This window comes from Mus caroli, unplaced genomic scaffold (assembly GCF_978045245.1).
Source record: "Mus caroli unplaced genomic scaffold, Mus_caroli_1 scaffold_2, whole genome shotgun sequence".
In the NCBI taxonomy this organism is placed as follows: Eukaryota; Metazoa; Chordata; class Mammalia; order Rodentia; family Muridae; genus Mus; species Mus caroli.
The window spans coordinates 44,454,949-44,475,032 of NW_028227257.1; the positions used below are offsets into that span (position 1 = coordinate 44,454,949).

General features: G+C 39.1%; 1 protein-coding gene across 2 annotated transcripts in view; it reads right to left on the reverse strand.

Annotated features, from left to right (window-relative positions):
• Window positions 1-1,241: 1,241 nt before the first annotated feature.
• Plcb1 (phospholipase C beta 1) overlaps window positions 1,242-20,084 on the reverse strand; it is a 694,761-nt gene continuing 675,918 nt past the window's right edge. Inside the window, exon 32 of one of the 2 annotated variants that reach the window (XM_085833870.1) lies at window positions 1,242-4,440. In XM_085833870.1, the coding sequence (XP_085689996.1) occupies window positions 4,213-4,440 (228 nt within the window). In that variant the 3' untranslated portion in view covers window positions 1,242-4,212. The remainder of the gene's footprint in view (window positions 4,441-20,084) is intronic. The other variant, XM_085833871.1, reaches the window with a different exon arrangement.

Genomic DNA, 20,084 nt, shown 5'->3' on the forward strand with positions numbered 1-20,084 from the left:
AAGCTGTGTTCCACTCACCAGCAGTCTCAAAATCCTGTGGCGGGGGGTCGTGGGTAGCTGGCGGGTGTCAGCCGACCCTGTGCTCTAGCTACTCCGGTGTTGATCCGGCTGGATGAGGCCTGTGGCCCTACTCAGGCCGGTTTCTGCTTCCCTAACTAATGCAGTCTTAGGTCCCGCGCACAATTGGATTGGAGCAGAAGCTGTGTTCCACTCACCAGAAGTCTTAAGATCCTGTGGTGGGTGTTGTGGGTAGCTGGTGAGTGTCAGCCGACCCTGCGCCCTAGCTACCCCTGTGCTTTTCTGACCGGAAGAGGCTTGTCGCACAGTGCCTTTCTAGACTGTATTCGCTAAAGACAGCTTTGTGATTGCAGTTATTTTCCCCCCTAACTCTTATGTTCTTCATGGACCAAAAATCTGGCCTACATGGGGTGTGCCCGCATTTGTTCCTCACTGTGAATCTGGGAAAGAGATTGTGACAGCACCAGTGTACACAATGTGCAAGAGCATGCATGACTTCTATGTGTAGTCCTAAAGATGTTTCCCCATTCCTTCGTGGCTGTCTCAGAAGGCTTACTTTTGGATTCCAGCTACTTCATTATAAGGAAGCTTAGGTTATGGTGAAGGCATTATGGTCTTCTAGCTTAGCCTCAGAGTTTCTCAGCGGATGCATCACTCCATATATGGATGTCTAAAGTCAAGCCTCAAGGCTCCTCTTCAGGCATTGCAGGTAGTCTGAGGCAGGCCATTCTCAACCCGGCTCTATTTGAATTCCTGTCTCTGTCTCCTAAGTCTATGACAGACAAGAGATCATTTGGAGTCAGGTACTGCATAACAATCAATAACTGGTATGCTGCATTTGGGGTGACTTCGTGACACAGACAGAGAACTCACATGTACATTCTCTTTCCCACCAGTGTTGCAAACTACAGATTTCATTAGGAAGCTTGTAAGGTGCACCATCTGTTCTTTTCATTTCCATAATTTGTCAAACATCAGTTGCTTTGCACTTCTTAGGTTAGGAAGAAAGGGAGAAAGAACTGGATGACCAAGAGAAAGGAAAAAGAGTCTCTATCGTGGGGGGAGTGACAAGCCACTCCTGGAGGGAGTGACAGCAGTCACAGCTGTGCACTCTGCACAGCACCACAGCGTCTAGTCTGCCTGGGCACTGGTGTGTTGTGTAAGGTGGGCATTATACTCTGATGACTGGCATTATGGTCATTGCCACTGACCCATGTAAAGTGGGCTGTGACTCTAAGAAGGTCCAGCTGGACTGTGTTAAGAAATTTTTATTGTTTCCTTTGGACAATTTTTGTGTGATGAAAGCACATAAAATTACAAGTGGAAGAAACATCATGCCACAAAATTGCATAGAATGATTACAAAAATGTGAATTATGCATTTTAAATAATTTGAGATAGAACCCAAATATGTACATTTTAAGAGCATCAAATACTTTGCCCTCTCCCTCTTTCTCCTCTTAAAAGGTGGGAATCACAATGTTCAATCCATTCCGAACAGTATTAACACAGTGCACACGGGCAACATTAAATTCAAAGGAATGCAAGCAATGGCCCTTTCTTTTGGAACTTAATTAATGACTGCTTATCTATTACAGGAGTATTAATTAATGTGTGGTGGTACTGAAATGTTAAAAACCAGAGCACATGGCATGTCATTGGAACTTTGAACACTGATTTACACGGCCCAACCACATTATTCTCAGTAGTTTAAAGGTGTCAGGGATACAGCCTATTTTAATGCATGACTCTACACTCTACTCTAGGAAAAACCACAGTACAGAATTTCACACATTCAACGAAGAACAAGGCAAGTACATAAAGGCACAAAACTGCACATCATATAGACCCCTTTTCTTTACCTTTGTCTATTTTCAAGTAATATTAATATTATCAATGGATAGTATCATGGTAGTAGTTTTGATGATGCAAGATGCACAGTGTTACACACTACCCCACAACTGCAAAAAGTGTCACTGTACAGATATAAAAAATGTGATTACAGTAAATGACCAGATACAAAACATTGTAAAATGACTAGAATCACCAAGATAATGAAGTCCAACTACCAAAACAGGATTTGAAAGTCAAGGTTATTCAACCTCAGTCACTATATGGACTATGATGAAATCCAATGTCCTGCCATAACCACCAGTGTGTTTGGTTTCGAATCCTGTTATCTGTTCACTTTTCTCCAATTTCCAACAGTCTGTGACTGTGTTTGTAAAATTCAGCATTCCATTTGGACCGTTCTCACTTCCATCTGAGTAATGCCTTCCCTTCAAAGTGCAAAAGTTGAATGGTTCACAAGAGATCTCTCTTCAGTGGAAGGTAAGCTTTAGTAAGTTAATTAACACTCTTGGTCCTTCAGATAAAATACAATCATCTCTAAAGGGGATGTGATTTCATCCTTATGTCTTGTCTCAGTAAATGTGTGTGTGTGTGATCAAACACTTTCATGGTGTTTGAAGCAAGCCTTCATTTTGATTAAAACTTAATTATGGTCCTAGTTATTGCTTAAAGTTAAATAAAATCATTTCCAGAAAAATATTAAATTCTTAAAACACAAAATTTCAGGACACAACTGTTATTTGCTTTGCTAAATTATAAGCAGACAGGTTCCCTTTAAAATAAAACAAAGCCATGGGCATTGTCACTGCTGGGCTTTAATGTTCTTTGTCCCACTCTCTAAACCATAGTTTTTCTATATAATATTATTTCTTAAGACCTTTTAACAATGATTTTATTAGCTTTAACATGATATAATTTGTCTCTTATTCTCCTTAGAGGAAAATAAGAATTAAACAAGACATAACTAAGTGAAGTAAATATACAAACTAAAATATAACCAGAGCTTTATTACTGTCAGAATAAAACTGAAATTACTCAGTTAAAATTTATTGAAGATAGTAGTAATACATTTGCACTCTATTTCCTATGCATTTTTGCATATCCTGACCATTAAAACAAGCTCAAAGTCTGACACTTAAAATCCAATTTTTGATCCTCCAAAATTTTTTTATTAAATTCATTTCCTAAATTCTAAGACTACCTCAAGTTGCATCAATGACTTCATAAACTGATTCTTAGCAATTCCATATAATTTAATTATCCATATAACATATATTTGACCCATTTCTTCTCTGTCCATGTATCCCTGAACTTGCTTTTAAATCTTATGGAAGAGATTTGGGTCACTGCCAATTAATAAACACACATTTACACTCATGCGTATGTATGTGTGTACACTTTTATGGCTGGGTGCATACGTGTACTATATACATGGAGATAATGTGTATCATTTATACATGTGCATTTAGATAAATATTCTATCTTCCTTTCTACAGTAAGAATAAATGAACCACAAAAACTATCTGACAATAAAATGGCCCACTGGATCCTGTTCAGTCTGGCTGATATCTTGATTCAACAGACCATATATGTTGTAGCTGTTTGATAGGTTCAGGTCAACAACTGATAGATACCCAAAGACGTGCAGCCAAATATACAACCCATATTGCTATTCATGAAATGGCTTCACTGGGAAATGATACAATCATGTGATTTTTTTTTATTTTATAAAAGAAACCAGCTTATATGATTCACTATGGTATCTAATAAAGCCATGACAATAGCAAATACAGATGCCTCTGTGATAAATAAATTAGCAAACGGCAAGCCACCAGTGCCTGCAAAGCAAAGGATGACACAATTCACTATACACGTTAACTTGAAAACATGGAATTGCGGGGCAGTTAGGAATACGATGCTCAAAGTGGAATGTTCCATAGTGTTAAACGGAGCTGTGCACTTCTCAAACTATTTCTTTTACTTTGAAATACTGTACACCAGGGCTTCAAATGAAGACAGGAGCTCTCGTTTTCGTCAAAGAAGACATTGTCCTTCATTACATATTCCATGGAGCCTGGGAGCTGCCTGCTCTTAATTTACTATTGGAACAAAAAGAAAAATCCTGCATACATGCACCCTTCTGTCTAAGACTGGCAATAGTTTCTACATGACACATGGAACCAAGGTATGGGAACTTCACACGGATCCTTCTGGAACTCTCCCTTTGGTGTGGATTTCAGGCTAAGGGATGTTTCTCAGGAAGATGGCCCGGGCAGTGATATTTGTCATTAGAGTCCACTGGAGCTCAAGCAGCTGTGCATGCCTGGAAGGCCTGACAGGGGTATCACAGAGGAGTATCAAACTCTCTTCCTGGGTTCTCTCTTTCTATCTCCTCACTGGAGGGAGTCTTGAGGTTCACCTTTGCAGCATCTGAGGCCAGGGAGGGAGGGGCAGAGCCGTGATTGCTATCCTCGCTGATCTTCCCTTTCATGGCTTCCTGTACAAACTCCAGAATCTCCAGGGGCAGTCTTTTGAACTTGTCTTGGTATTCTTGCTCCAGCTCCATCTGCAGCTGAGAGACATCAAGAGAGGAAAAAAGGTTGAGGCCATTTATATTTCTCAACTCACCCATACAGACACTCCTTCCCAGAGATGTGTAAAGGGCACAGTAGGGATAAATGGACTTAGGATGCCATTCACCAGTCAGCCACAGGACAGATGAGTAACAGTTTAGTAGGACATACCATTCATTCCCAGCTGAAAAATCAAGTTGTGGTCATGTAGTGTAACAAGCCTAAGGACTTGGACGAAGACGAATAAACTGAACTCTAAACACACTCACACACCCTTGGAAAAGTTTACAGAAGTAGTATATAATGATTGAAATTCTTACGCTCAGGGATTGAGTAGTGTCAACAGCAGGGTTTCAGCTTGAGGCTGGGAAACTAAGACTGAGTGCCTCTAGTTTGTTTATTCAGTTAGTATTTTGGTTTTCCCCAGGACCCGATGCATGGTCAATGCCACAAGTCCACTGGGTGCCTTTAAAACAGTGGTTCTCAACCTGCCTTATGCCAACACTGTTTAACACAGTTCCTCACACAAGACTATTCCATTGTGATGCCACGACTGTAATTTTGCTACTGTTATGAATTGTAATGTAAATATCTGATACACAGGACATCTGATATACCACCCTGTGAAAAGGTTGTTTGATCATCAAAGGGTTTGGGGCCCTCAGGTTGAGACCTGTTGCTTTAACGAGAAGCTTGGTGTGTTATTTTCCTATGAACCCTGCTCATGCACAATGGTAACTTTTGCTGTGAGCTCTTTTTCAAATCACTTCCTTATTTCCTCTTTCTCGCTGCCATTTTTATTTGTCTTTTAAAGTGCTACAGTTACCTTTTAAATGTCTTCTATTTTACCTGTTTTATGCCTTGGAAAATTGCAAGACCTTTTTATTGTGAAGGAACTCTTCACATACAGACTTACACAGTTGCCTTAGCTATAAAGTGGTTGTAAAGCCCGCTCTCACACAAAGGTGAGGGTGTTCGGAGCTGCTTACAAGAAGCCTCTGTGGTCTGAGTCCAAAGGAAACTCCACATTTTAAAATATCCTGAAGACAATGGTCCTTTGTTGCCCTTTATTGTCCTTGAGACAACTCCTTTCAATAGCACCTGTGTGGGTGAGGCAGGAGGATCACCATTGATAAAAGGCTAGCCTGAGCTGAACAGTGAATTTTAAAATACAAAATATGGACAAACAAACCTGGAGAGTTCTTAAGACCTGAAAATGATTTTGGTGTTTGTCTGCCCTCAGATGTGAACAGACTGTGTGGCTTGGCCTTGACTCTCGCTTGGGAGGTGGGGGTGGGCCTAGCCTCTGCATTCTCCGCTGTTCTGCGCAATGCCAATACTGCTAGCCAGCTCTCATTACCTATGCTGATTATCTTTTTAAGACTCCAGTTCTACTTTGGCCATATCCTGGCTGTGTATCCTCCATCTGCAACCACAGGTGAACCCTCTCATGCTTGGCCTTGACTCTGGGACTTTCCACTGTGAAGTCAGTCCTCAGGGCTACTGCCTTGGTGAGTCTGAACCTCTTTTCTGGACATTGCTAGCCATTTGGCAGCATTTAATAGCTCAACTCATTCACTCTCTCTTTAGTTAGGTCAGAGATATTCTGTCAAGTCTTAGCTATTTAGTCTCTGCATCGATGAGACACAACTCTAAAACTCTCGAAGTTTTGAAATACAGAAAGTTGCAGTAAATCTATGACAAACTCAGCAAGAATAACAGTTAATTGTGGTCCTTGTGTAGTCTCTCCTTTCAATGCTCTCCCCTCTGCGCTGTATTGCAGAAAGGTTAATTTCTGTAGAGTACAAGCCAGGCCTTCCTGAAGCATGGCATGGTATACACAATGCATTTCCTTTCCAAATAAAAACTGTTACCATTTCTAAAAAATCAGTGGACTGGAATGATAGCAGACAGTAAGTTCTGGATCTTGCTGAAAGACCTCTCCCCACACAGCATATATCAAGATGAGTGTGGGACAAAAAAGGTTCAGTCTGGGTATTCAGAAATCAACTTTCTCCCTTCTCAAAGAAAATACAACAAAAATATATGAGAGAGAGAGAGAGAGAGAGAGAGAACACAAGGCTTCTATTGGATCAATAGAGAGGAGAGTCCACTGCCCCCCAAAATGCACTGGATACTGGATTACGGTACAGCAAGGACACCATGACCTCATATTCTTTGGCTAAAAAAAAAATCACTTCAGAGTCATAGACAAGAAAGAACTTGTCCTTTCATTCCCCACGCTGCCCCCCAAAATTCAGAAGCAAGCATGATTTGCTCAGTTTGCTAGAGTGACATCCCACCCAGGTGACAGGTCTGTATTCCCAGCAACTGCCTCTATACGTGCACAGCACACTTCAATCCAGCACACTTGTCATTAGTTTCAGTTCCAAGCAAACTAAGGAAAGGAAGAACAGCACTGTGGCCGCAGAAGATGGCTGTTTTTATTTAGGTTTGATGGGTGGATCTTCAACTACGGGTGTATTGGACCTGACCTAGCAAACAGTCTCTCCTAAGATGTTGTATAAGACACTATGCAATTTCAGAATGATTCATTATCATAATCGCCATCATCCTCATTTTTGAAAAGAAAAAGAAATATGAGGAAATGTCAAACAATCAGCCAACACTTTTTAGGGATGTTGGTAATTTGATTCCTGTAAAGACTTAATTTTGATAATTTAATTTTAATAATGATGCTTAACAGTTTGTAATCATTGACCTAATTGTGGCTAAGTCATAACTATCCTGGACTTTTCCTCTTATCTTGAGGTAGAAGCAGATTTCTATTGCATTCTAAACTAGGTCACTGCCTATCAGTTTAGATGAAATGTCATATATGCTATTCTTTAGAAACGTCATTCAATTATTAATAAGCCAATTTAAAAATTGTATTTACTATTAGATGTCAAGTTAGAAAATTTTCTTTTAGTCTTCTTATAAACTAGTGATTTGTTCCTTGTAATATATATATATATATTGTGTGTGTGTGTGTGTGTGTGTGTGTGTATACATATATATATTATACAGATGAATTCCTGGAGCCATTCCCGGAAAGCCCCATCCAACTGGAGCTAGTATGGCTCAAGCAATTTTGATTATATGGCTGAGAAAGTCAGGTTAGTTTGAAAAGCATGCTGTGAAGACAGAGGAGGAGGGGTGGGACTAGAGAAGATGCAACCCAACTAAAGGTGGTGTCATTCATTAGCTAGGTTCTGGCTCAGGCTTGTCAGATGCTGGTTTTCCAAGAAAACAAAAATAAAATAAACAAACAAACAATAGCAGCAACAAAACCCAGAAACTGAAATTTTTTCATGCAGGAATTTCTGACTTTTTACTGTCAGCAGTCAGACAAAATAATATTCGTCAGTCCGACGACATTGTCTGACACTGGGCCATAATCTGGTATTAGCTGTAGGAAGGAAAACAGGTGTGCCCACCCATCGGTAATTGTGTTTTCCCCTGGTGTCCCCTTCAGGGGCCGGCCTCCCTGTAGCAGGTGCCTGATCCTTAGGGCTGGGTTCAAGTGCAGAGATGAGATGTGAGGACACCTACTGCTTTGTCACATCTGAAGACAGAATGGGCCCAGAAGCCCACACCACATAGTTTCCTCTCACTTATATTCTGTGTTAATCTGAAGATGGAAAGGTTTGGACTCCCTGACTTAGACATGATTGGGATGTAGGCGAGTGAGGTGACAGACACTGCTACCATCTTCACTTCATCCCACATCATCAAGTAGAAAGTCCTTTCTCTGCTTTCTGTAGATTTTTGTGCTACAAATGACCTCTAAGTGAAGCTGGGCAGATCCTCAGAAACTGGTTTCTCCAGTGTTCTGTTTGAGAAGCTGTTAGCTTACTAGGCTCCACGAGGTCTGAACCCAGCATGATTACGTGCCAGGCAGACAGCATTAACTGTGTACTGCGGCAGAAGCTGGGGCTGTAGTCTCGGCTTTCCAGACCGGAGCCAGAGGGTCACCTGGCAAGATCAGTCTGGATACAAGATAAAGGCCTGATTACCCAAAGCTGCCCCTGTGTCCTCAGGAGACAGCCTTTTACTTACACTTATTGTGTGTTACAAGTACCTCTTTATATTAAAAAAGAAATCCAAAGTATTTTAAGACAAAAACAAATTAACAAAAGGTAAAGAAAGAAAAGGACAACATACATAGCCTTTGATTGGGTAAGTCTACCTTCTGGAATCTGGCTTATAGGCATAAGGCTAAGGATGCTTGAAGCATTATGATGTTGACTGCACAGGCAAAATAAATGAGCCATGATGGTCATGGAAACATAGCTGGGTGTCGATATCTGTAAATAATCTTACATTTTAACTTTTTTTCTAAAACTTGCATTTTCTATTATTCTAAGTATCTATGGAACCATTTGAAACTGTTTAGACATGAACACATGTCACCTGGAAATAAGGATATTTCCTTAACATAATGGCAGTAACTTAATCAGTTTCAGGAAAATAGTAACAATTATTAATTGTATTATTTTTTTGTTATATCTTTCTCACCTTTCCTATTTCAGGTATTTATCACTGTCTTTTTCTTACTGAACACACACATTCTGAGATTGTGTGGCTAGTTGCTTGCAGTGCCATTTAAGTTGGCTCTTGAAAACTAGAAGCTAACTATAGATTTCATTATATGGAACTTAAACATTTCATTTGGCAAGAATGTTCAGTAGGTATTTGTTTCTAACTCCTGTGACTATGTGTTTGTAGGTGTCGAAATCAGCTGGTTTTACTACCAACGATGAATGTTCTTAGAGATAGCTTGGTAACTGCTGCCCCTTGAATTTGCAAAGATCTGTTTTTGTTTTTTGTTTTTTTCCCCCCTTCCAATAGTCAGTTACACTGTGAGGTCAAATTACAGCTCTGTATGAAGTTTCCTCCATAATTTCTTATATAACTAGTAATTCTTTACTCTTCATTGGAGGTAGATGGTGATTTCTAACAATTTTATATTTAGATGGTACTTTTTTTGTAATGAACAGCAAAACCCTGTCTCAAAAAGTAAAGCAATCGTCTGTGTTTACTCACGACCTTCACCCTGGACTAAAGTTCTCCCTGAAGGCAGAGCAAACATTAAAGGTTTCCTCCTTTTTCTTTAATTACAAATTTTCTGAATAAAAAATTGTGAGAGTAAAATTTTTTTATAGTCACATAACTCCTTCTGCTCCTCTTTCTCCTCCTTCTTGTCACCCCCCCCCACTCTGTTTCTCTTTCCCCAAATAAATGCAGACAATTCTTACTTATTCCTTGGATTTTAATCAGTTCTAACAGTTTTGTGCTTTCCGTTTCTTTATAGCAAAGCTCACATGTCTGGTGTGTGGCTGAGGGGGCCCTTTCAGGCTAGCTCTGAGGTTTGTTAGAATGTCCTTTTCAATTTTTGAGTATTTAATTGCTTGAAGGGGGAGAGGGGAGGGAGGGAGGGAGGGAAATAGTGGTGTGTGTGTGTGTGTGTGGTGTGATGTGTGTATGTGTTTGTGGTGTGTGTGTATGTGTGTGTGTGTGTATGTGTGTGTGTGTGTGTATGTGTGTGTGGTGTGTGTGTATGTGTGTGGTGTGTGTGTGTGTATGTGTGTGTGTGTATGTGTGTGTGTGTGTGTATGTGTGTGTGTATGTATGTGTGTGTGTGGTGTGTGTGTGTGTGTGTATGTGTGTGTGGTGTGTGTGTATGTGTGTGGTGTGTGTGTGTGTATGTGTGTGGTGTGTGTGTGTGTGTGTATGTGTGTATGTGTATGTGTGTGGTGTGTGTGTGTGTATGTGTGTATGTGTGTGTGTGTTGCGTGTGTGTGTGTGTGTGTGTGTATGTGTGTGTGTATGTGTGTATATGTGTGTGTGTGTGTGTGTACCAGATGTCCAGACACTTCTGAATGTTCCCTGTATCAAACACAGAAGAAGATGATTTCTGAGGAAGCTCTGGTCCCTCCCATGAAAGCTTTAATAAACCCAGCCCCAGAACCTGGAAATGCTTGCTGCGTTCAATCAACAAGCACAGGCTGCCTCACAGTATGGCAAAGAAACATACTTTGAAAAGTTATTGGTATATACTGCTATTTCAAATGATTTTGTTTGCTTTTACTTTTGAGACAGAGTCATAGTCATGCCCTGTAGTCCAAGCAGGATTGGAACTCACTATGTCAACCAGACGGTTCTTGAACCCACATTCTTTCTGTTGCTTCGGATTCCTAAGTGCTGGCATAGCAAGTGCACAGCACCATGTCACATTTCAATTTTAAATACAACATTACATATAGTTTCTGCCTAACTTAATTTTTTCTTACACTGGAAACTTTGCCTTCTGATCCGTGATGGTTTGTATATGCGTGGCCCAAGGAGTGGCACTATTAGAAGGTTTGGCTTTGTTGGAGTACGTGTGTCACTCTGGATGTGGCCTTTAAGACCCTAGTCCTAGCTGCCTGGAAGCCAGTCTCCCACTAGCAGCCTTCATATGAAGATGTAGAACTCTCAGCTCTGCTTACAACATGCCTGCCTGGATGCTGCCCTGCTCTCACCTTGATGATAATGGACTGAACCTCTGATCCTGTAAGCCAGCCCCAACTAAATGTTGTCTTTTATAAGACTTGCCTTGGTCATGATACCTGTTCACAGCAGTAAAACCTTAACTAAGACATGATTGTATTATTGTATTGACGTTCATACTTTATGTCAACTATGAAGAAAGTTTCAATATTATGATCATTGAAATAACAAGGTAGCATTCCAATTTTTACAAAATTCTTTTAATTCCCAGAATATTTTTGGCTAAGAATAGTTCCCTGTTAAAGTTTGTCTAAAATAATTATATTCTTCCTGTACTTGTGATGTCTTTGATGGATTCACAAGTAGTTTGCTCTCATTATATATTTTAGGTTAGTTTATTCTCTCTCTCTCTTTCTCTCTCTCTCTCTCTTTTGGCCAGTAGTAGCTACCATATATAGTTAAAATTCTTTTCCTGATAATCTATCTATCTATCTATCTATCTATCCCCATAATTATACTTTATGTGCATTGGTGTTTTGTCTACATGTGTGTCTATGTGAAGGTGTCAGATCTTGGAGTTAGAGACAGCAAGTTGCCGTGTGGGTGCTGGGAATTGAATCAGGGTCCTGTGGAAGACTAGCCAGTGCCTTTAACTGTTAAGCCATCTCTCCAGTCCCCTTTTAGCCCTCTTACATTATATCGTTTCTTTTTGTTTGTTTGGGAGGTAGTTATATTTAGTATTTTACATGAAATATTTTGAAATTTATTACTAAAGATAAGGGAAAATAGTAAAACAAATTAGCCTAGAAACTAAAAATTATCCAAACACAAGTATTTCTGGGAAAAGATTCTATTTAGCAACATATGATATATGCAAGTAAGTGTAAATAAATAGATGGATCTGGAAGCAGAGAAACAGAGGTGGTATGGAATGTGTCACGACGGTTACAATAACTGTGAAGTACACGTAGACATGTATACATCTTCTGTAAATATGAGAAAAATATAAAAACCGAGAGCTCTGTTCAAAGGAAATACGAGAACATGAATTATGTGGGGATCTTGAGTATTTTCATTTCTTCTATTTCCCACTTTCAGGGCAATGTGATTATATTATTTTTGGCACAAAAGTGTATTTCTAAAATGAAAACAAAATCTAATATCCGTTTTAAGAAATAAATAGAAAAAGGCAAAACTCAGGTTGTGTGATACAATCAATGACCACTGCAGAGAATATAGTTCTCTGGCTTAAACTTCATCACGTAGATAAATGTATATTCAAAACAACACACACACACACACACACACACACACACACACACACACACACACAAACCCTTCCTAAAATATATTCACAGAATGGGTAGTTTCAGATTTAGCCTAAGCTACCTTGTAAGGTCCGGTCTTATATTTAGAATAAGTTCATGAATTTTTAGAAAAGTACAGAGCAAGGCCAGTCAGGATCATTCAAAAAGTACCATGTGGGAAAAGCAGATTCTACTTTGTATCCTCATCATTCTGTTTTTTTTTTTCTAATGTGTTTTCTTCTAGGTTTTGTAAGTTTCCATGAGACTTTGAATCAATATGGATGAATACATGAGAAATGCATTTTTGTATCTAAACACCGAGAAACACTAAATAAAAGGACAATGATGTTTGCTGAAATTTCTAGCTGGGTTTGAATATAGAAAACCCTCTAAATCACGAAAATAAGAAAAGCCCTCCACAAGAGGAGGCTCCATGGGTAGCAGAGGAGAATCTCCATCCTGTAGGATCAAGCTTCTGTGTTGGGTCAGAATGGGTGAGAAGCGCTGTGTAAGGTCAAAGATCTCTACTCTACAGATGAGAATTATTAAAACAAGTATAGGCAAAGGTAAAATGATTCATAGGGTTGCCAAGAGATTTGGAAATCAGAATCAATAATAAAAAAACAAACAAATACAGCTTCTAATTCAAATTACTGATGTGAATAAGGAATACAGTGCCAGTAAATTGAAGCACAAACTAACTGTTCAGCAACTGTTGTTACCTGTGAGGGCTTAGCACTGAAGAGTCAAATTCAGGCACATTGGAGTCCCTCATAACGCAGGTCAGGAGTGAGCCATACAGACAAGCAGGTACCAGTGACCATGAACTGAAGTTCAAAGTCACAGACATGCCTAGGGAAATTCTGTTTATGTTGGACCTTGTAACTCAAGGTTGCCATTGGCAACAGAAAACTTAAAGAAGGAGCAACGTGATGATCAGTGCATTTCTAGGTCAAACAGGAAATACTAGGGATATGAAATAAATAAATTAGAAGAATAAAGACTTCTGGGTTTAAGAAGAAGGAAAAAGAAACAAAACTGACATTTCATGCCCATGTTGGAGAGTGCAGTGAATTCACAAGATAAAGCCAAGTGTTTCTATCAGGGGGAATGAGCACAGCACATTTATTTTTGCCAGATTTTCCCAAGTAATTACATTTGCTATAAACAATAAAATTAATTAGCTTTCATCTCATAAGCAAACATTAGCTAGCAATAGTACTTATTGTAAAGGGTCTACAAGGAAGCCATGAATTACCTGTTGACAGAGATTCACACAAAGAGGATAATTCAGGGGCTAGATAAGACTCTTAACTAAACTGGTATCAAGTGTGTCCATTAGATAACACTGACCTTGGGAAGCTCATTTAATCTATTGGAGTTTCAATTGTCTTTAATTTTAATTTTATTTATTATGTTAGCACATGTATGTATCTTATCTCTTCCACTCTGGGTTCTGGGATTGAACTCAGGTCATCAATCTTGTGCAGCAATGCTTTTACTCACACGTCATCTCCCGGACTCCTCAATTGTCTCAAAAATAAAAGGAGGATTACTATACTGATTTCCTCTGGGTGTTGCTAAAAGGTTTAAATGAGACTATGTTTGGCATCTTGTGATTGCTTAGTGACGAATCAGTGTTGACTCTTATTTCTGAAAGGAGATAAAGAACAGGATTTATACACAAACACATTTGGTACCCTGCCTGCTAAGTGGCCCCATCTTGAGTGGCTACTTGGTCAGTGAAATGTGATCATGATTCTTCCTGAATTTTACCTTTTGGGCTAGATTCTGGTTTACTGTTGATTTTGATACATTTATCAATAAGTAATATTTTCAATGGTTTGATACCATGTGGTAGGAAGAACTCAGAATCTTTTCGAGATAAGAAAGTTTACATATATATGTATATATGATGTATGATGTATATATATATATCATATATCATATATATATGATGTTGGATGGAAGGGATGCCACAGACCAGGATAGGATGTTTGGGTTGGCAATGAAGCCTAGATTGTGACCTTAAAGTGACACTGGAAATATTCTTTTGAGGATTTTAGAGCTAAAATTTGAGTCTCACAGTACCTGTGACATTTTTATATCCAGGGGTGGAATCTCACAGCATGCTTCCTTTTCTGTAGAACAAATATTACATGGTATTTCCTAGACTGACAGTTCTCTAGCTTAAATTCCCTTTTTAGTGCTCCACGTAAAGGCATGCCATGTGTATACAAATAGCTGATTTTTAGGCTTTAAGTATGCTGAAATATATAAAAATGCAACCTTGGTCTTTTTCCTTCATACAGAATCAGCTATAGATCTATAATGAGCTGTACATATTCTGTAGTTGAGGCTGAATCCTAAAAAAAATAATGCTATGTAAAAAGAGACTGTCAGCAAGCTTTAGTGCTTCCCTAAAGTTAATGTAGAAACAAAAGAACTAGGGTTTGTTAGGTTTGGGCTAAGAAACACTAGATCTACGAAGGGTGGTGAAAATTTTCCTTTCTGACCAGCTCTCAGATGATGCAGATGTTGCTGGTCTGATGACACTTTGTGTAACACCAGTTTTGACAGTGGTGTTCAGGCACTTTTCTCCTGTTGAATTCTCTCCCTCTTCCACATTATTGCTGGAATATGTAAATAAGTATATGTATACACACCACACACACACACACACACACACACACACACACACACACAATCAGAAAGAGTTCTTTCTGGTAAATCTCTCCATTATAGACTTCTGGACCTTAAGGTTGGTTTCAGAGTAGTCACTGGAAACACAGGGTAGGGGGCAGAATAGAGGATGCTAAATGCACAGGAAGGAAATATGAGCATCAAAGGATAAGGTAGACAGAGCCTGATCTAGGTATTAAGTGAATAAAAGAAATAAAGCAGAATATGGACATCGTGTGATTTTTTTTTCCCAATGTAGTCCCTAACCTGCCTTTGCATCCTTACATAGCTCCTATGTGTGCACTCCTCTTTAAGTAACAGAGGAAATTTATTCTTCATCTGATGAAAAGCACAAGCGAGTTCTGGTTCCTTTTCCTCTTACTTCTGCCTCCATTCATTCTTCACTGCCACCATCTGAACACACCCCTCCTTAGACAGTACTCTCACACAACCCATGCTTTAGACTTCTGAGCTTTGATATGCTTTTCAAATTTTCTTTTGCACTTATCTCACAGGCACCTAGAGATTACTGTAGAAACCTTGGAAAGGAATGTTAGCAATTATGCAGTCAAATCCTACAAGATTTCAAAGTCTTGGAAAGGGACTTTTGCAATTATATAGTCAAACCCTTTCGTTTTACTAAGTGCAAACCTGTGGCCCAAAGTAGTTAGTGGTTTCTAAGAATATAGGGCTCACTGGTGGCAAGGGAGTACCACAATCCAGTCAGTTCTCTTCTGTGCCAGACAGACTGGATGACTGGCCAGGGCATTTTCACTCATCGTTGTTCTTATAACCTTTGACTATAGCTAAGTTCCTCATATTAAAGGCATAGTATGTATTTTTGCAAGTCTTTCAATATGAAGGCTATGTGATTTGTTTTAACCAATCATATGTTATCAGTAATATAGACCATGAGTAAACATGGAGGAAGCGTCATTTAGCTTTTATTATAGCTCTTTTGCCATATCCTCGTATATGGTAGAAGGTGAGACACAGCCTAGATTGACTGACTGCTCAACTTCAGACACCCAGATGTGCAAAGCAAATCCACACAAAGGCCATGTTGACACCTACCTGACCTGTAATGGACTGAGCTAGCTAAGCTCAGTCACAAAGAGCTAACTCTTACAATGTTGTGAGTTAAATGTCTATTACTGAATACTAGACAGATTGGTGTCTTTGGTACAGCATTGTTAACTGCATTTCCTAATGACTTTCATGACTTTCTTACAAGCTCTATAGTTGTGACATAGAATGAGTTGTTTACCATGTTTCATAAATAAGGTGCTTGCCGTGTGTGTGTGTGTGTGTGTGTGTGTGTGTGTGTGTGTGTGTGTGTGTATGCACATGTGCAAGTATGCACAGGTTTGGGTATGTGGTATGTGTATTATATATATATCCTAGCCATTCAACATCTTGGAGCAACCTCTACTACAATTTAAGGTAGTGATGGAGAACTCAGCAAACTACTTCATCTCAACTTGGGATCTCTTCCAAGTTCCAGGCCTTGGGAGTTTTGTTTTGGATCTAGGATACTATTCGTTTACAGGGCCCTGTTATTGAGGCCTGGGAGTTTTCTTTTTTTCAGTGGGTGCTTTTTTTAGACTTAACTGTCATCGATTAGAGCTAAGAATAAACATGATTATGAGTAAGAAAAATAATTTCAATTCTGCTAAACACTCCAGAGATTACCTTGTTTAACGGGACATTATGATTATTCCTGAAATGCCAAAGCTCCAGTCTATATCTTTGAAGACTTATGCTTTGGTCTAAGGCAGCTTAGGAGAATTAATTTGTAATCTGGAGGTAAAATAAAATTTCAGTACATTATTATAAAAAATGCTATCATTCACGAACTAAAAGAACAGAAGCTTACCGCCTAAGTGACTTAGAAAAGAATCACGATTTAAACCTAACTATACTCTTGCCTCCTGATCCAGGCTGCATGCCTGTTGTTCCTGATGAAGCCCTTACTATAGACCCTGTGTGCCAAGGGAAGACTAGCAAAGCACTTCAATATGCTTTTGTTGAGTGTCTAGGATTTCAAAATTGCTTTCCTAAGATAAGTAGTGAATATTTCACTGAAAAGCAACTCTAGGGGAGGAGAAGGTGGTATTCCTCCTGACATTGGGCCTTGTAACACAGAGTAGGATTTCGTGGAAAATAATGACTCCTAACCATGTGCCCTCAGCCCAGTCTATTTCTAATCCTTTACTGGGCATTTCAGTGTCTGTCTTGTTTAGAAGATGCTGGCTTTCCACTCTCCCTGCGTAATTCTTCAGTTTTTAGAGCCTGGTTATTTGCTGGGCTGGCTGTTCTTCTGTTTGGCATTATGAGCCTAATTTAATTTGACTATTTCTGTAAAGAGCCAGACTGTAAGAAAGGGCAAGCAAATGGAAACCTGGAATAAGGAAAAAAAAAAAACATAGTTGAAAAGGAAAAGTATTTCAAACTATAAACAATCCAGCAAACTGCTAATAAACAAGAAAACACAGGCCTGGAAAAAGAATTATAGTAATGTAATGATAGCAATAATTACAATTCATCAAGTGCTTACTGTTCTCAGAGATTTTCATGGAGAACAACATACTAACTTCAGCGTGACAGAACTGAGGTACCACTGGACTCTGAGAAATAACATGAAGTCATGAATTAGATTTTGGACAAAGTCGCAAGAGATAGAAGCTGTTTGATCTATGGAGAAATGGTGTTATATTTCTTGACTGAAATATGAAAAATGACCAGGAAAGAGGCAGAGAGCTATTTTGGACGATGGACTTTTAGGATTCTTTCCCAATCCTTAGCGCCATTTCACTAAGAAACCTTGAATACAATCAGGATCTTCCTTTTGCATGTGACTCTAGTCACATCCCATGCACAGTTTGAACCCTTATAAATGAACTTTTTGAAAAAGAAAAAAAAAAGGACCACGAACTTCATGTATGTAACCTTAAAGCATGCAACATTAAGATGCTGCATTCTCTACAAATAAAGACCCCCCCCCAAAAAAATTAAAGCTGGAATTTTGACATATACCAAAGCCATATGAAAGGCTCAGCTGACTACTAGTTATTGTCACTAGCTTGTAACACCTTATTTAACTATGAGGAGCAAGAACATGTTTACAAATCATGACTTATGCTCTCTAGAGGGACAGGAAGAGAAGAAATACAGAGGAAATCCACTTTTTAAACACACAAACTCTATGATGACCTTAGAAAGTTGGAAGGACTAAAACACTAATCAAAGGCTAATTCTAGATTGAGCAGGTATTGCTTTTCTACCAAGAGGAAGTATTAAATTCACTCTCTGAATTTAATTCCTATGTGGATCAACATTCAGAGCAAGTCTCTGCTATACACAGTGAAGGCATCGAGTTCAAAAAGGCGGAGTCTCAGTGGAACATCCCCAGTGAATCTTGGGTTCTATGAAGGCTTTTCACAGAGAAGGGACCTGCCCTCTTGTGGCCCCCAGCTCAAATAAGAGTCTCTTCATCTGTGCATGCCTTGATGCTGGCTCCTTTTAAGACCCAGGCTGCATGGTAAGAGCCCAACCTCAGCCCCAGCAAGGACTGTTGTCTTGACTCGGCCGGCCTGAGCATTTAGAAAACAAGAGGCAGGCTCTGTCACATGTCCTAGGATGAACTCAGATTGTCCCCAAGGAGTGTTCTCTTGATCACCTAAAATTAGTTTTGGTTTTTCTTTTTCCTAAGTGTATATTTCAAGAGTGGTAAGCTGTCCTAGGGTTTTATCCGGATAATTGATTTTGGTGCTTAGGGAGCAAGTGTGTCCTAATTATATATAGTCACTCCTAAGCATGATGTTTATATCTCCTGCTTACATTGCTGGGGTTTAGGGTTGACCATTTACAAGTTGATTTGAAAGGGAGCTGGGTACTGTTTTCCTAGGCATTTGAAGGCCTCTGACCGCCAGGGACCTAAAATCTCCACCCAAGGTGAAGTCAAAAATGATGATGGGACTTCTCAGGGTCAGCAAGCTGAAATAGAATCAACATGAAGGGCTGTGCGTGAGGCAAGGCTACGTGGGAATTGCAGTGAATACAGAAGACATGTCTGGGTAGCCCATGGTAGTTACCTGGTCTTCTTTTGACTGGATTATAGTCGAGTGAATTACATGCCCAAGTGTGACTTATTTGAGTTTTGTTTTCAAAAGAGAAGACAAAAATACTGAATTTTGTATTAATTCTGATTTTTCAGCATTGGCCTATAAATTAAAAATTCACAAAGCATGAGGCAGGTCTATATACAACTTGTAGAGAATCTGGGTAATGATCTGTATGTGTTTGTCTATGAAGCTGCAAAATGGCTATCTCACTCAGCAGGGCCTCTCCAGCCAGTGATGGGCCTCTATGAAAATTTGTACCATTTTTCTTTGGTATCTGCTACATCTAGCTAGAATTGCCTAACCCAGGAACATGTTTACAATTCTAATGAGAAGTTTATTGAGATGTATAGAGTTTGGGTCTGGCTATTCTCACTGTTTAAAGATTTTTTATTATTAATTTGCAAATTTTTATAATAACATTTATTGAAAGTAGTAACATAAACATGTAAAAATACATATGTATTTTTCAGATACATAAAGCCAGATGCTCTATGCTCGCTCTTATTTGTGGTTCCTAGTGCTAATCTTCAGATATGAGTGCAAATCTGAAGTAGCGGCAGACACCAGAAGAGCAGAGAGAGAGATGGTGAGGATGAAGGGAGAGAGCAGAAGCTTGAGAGGAAGGAATAGCAGGTTGTGGACCAATGGAGAGGGAGCAGGAAACATGGGAGGGTTTAGCTGAGGAGAGAGAAGGGATGCAATTTACTGAAAGGGGAAGGGAATATTAATACTGAAGATGTTTGAAAAGGTCATAGAAAATGTTTCATTTCATCTTTTTTATTTTTATTTATTTATTTGATATTTTTTATATACATTTCAAGTTTTTATTTTATCTTTACCTAAAATTCCATATTGTATATAAGTACACGCACACACATACACAATGTTATGCCACTAGGGATTTTCTTCTCATGAGAGTAAGAATAATTCTTTCTATGAGAAGATTCAGTACTAGACATGAGAATCTTCCTCTTGAGTTTTGGTCAGAGAAGTCTAAGACATCTCCTCACAGAGCAATATGGACAATTGGTGTTG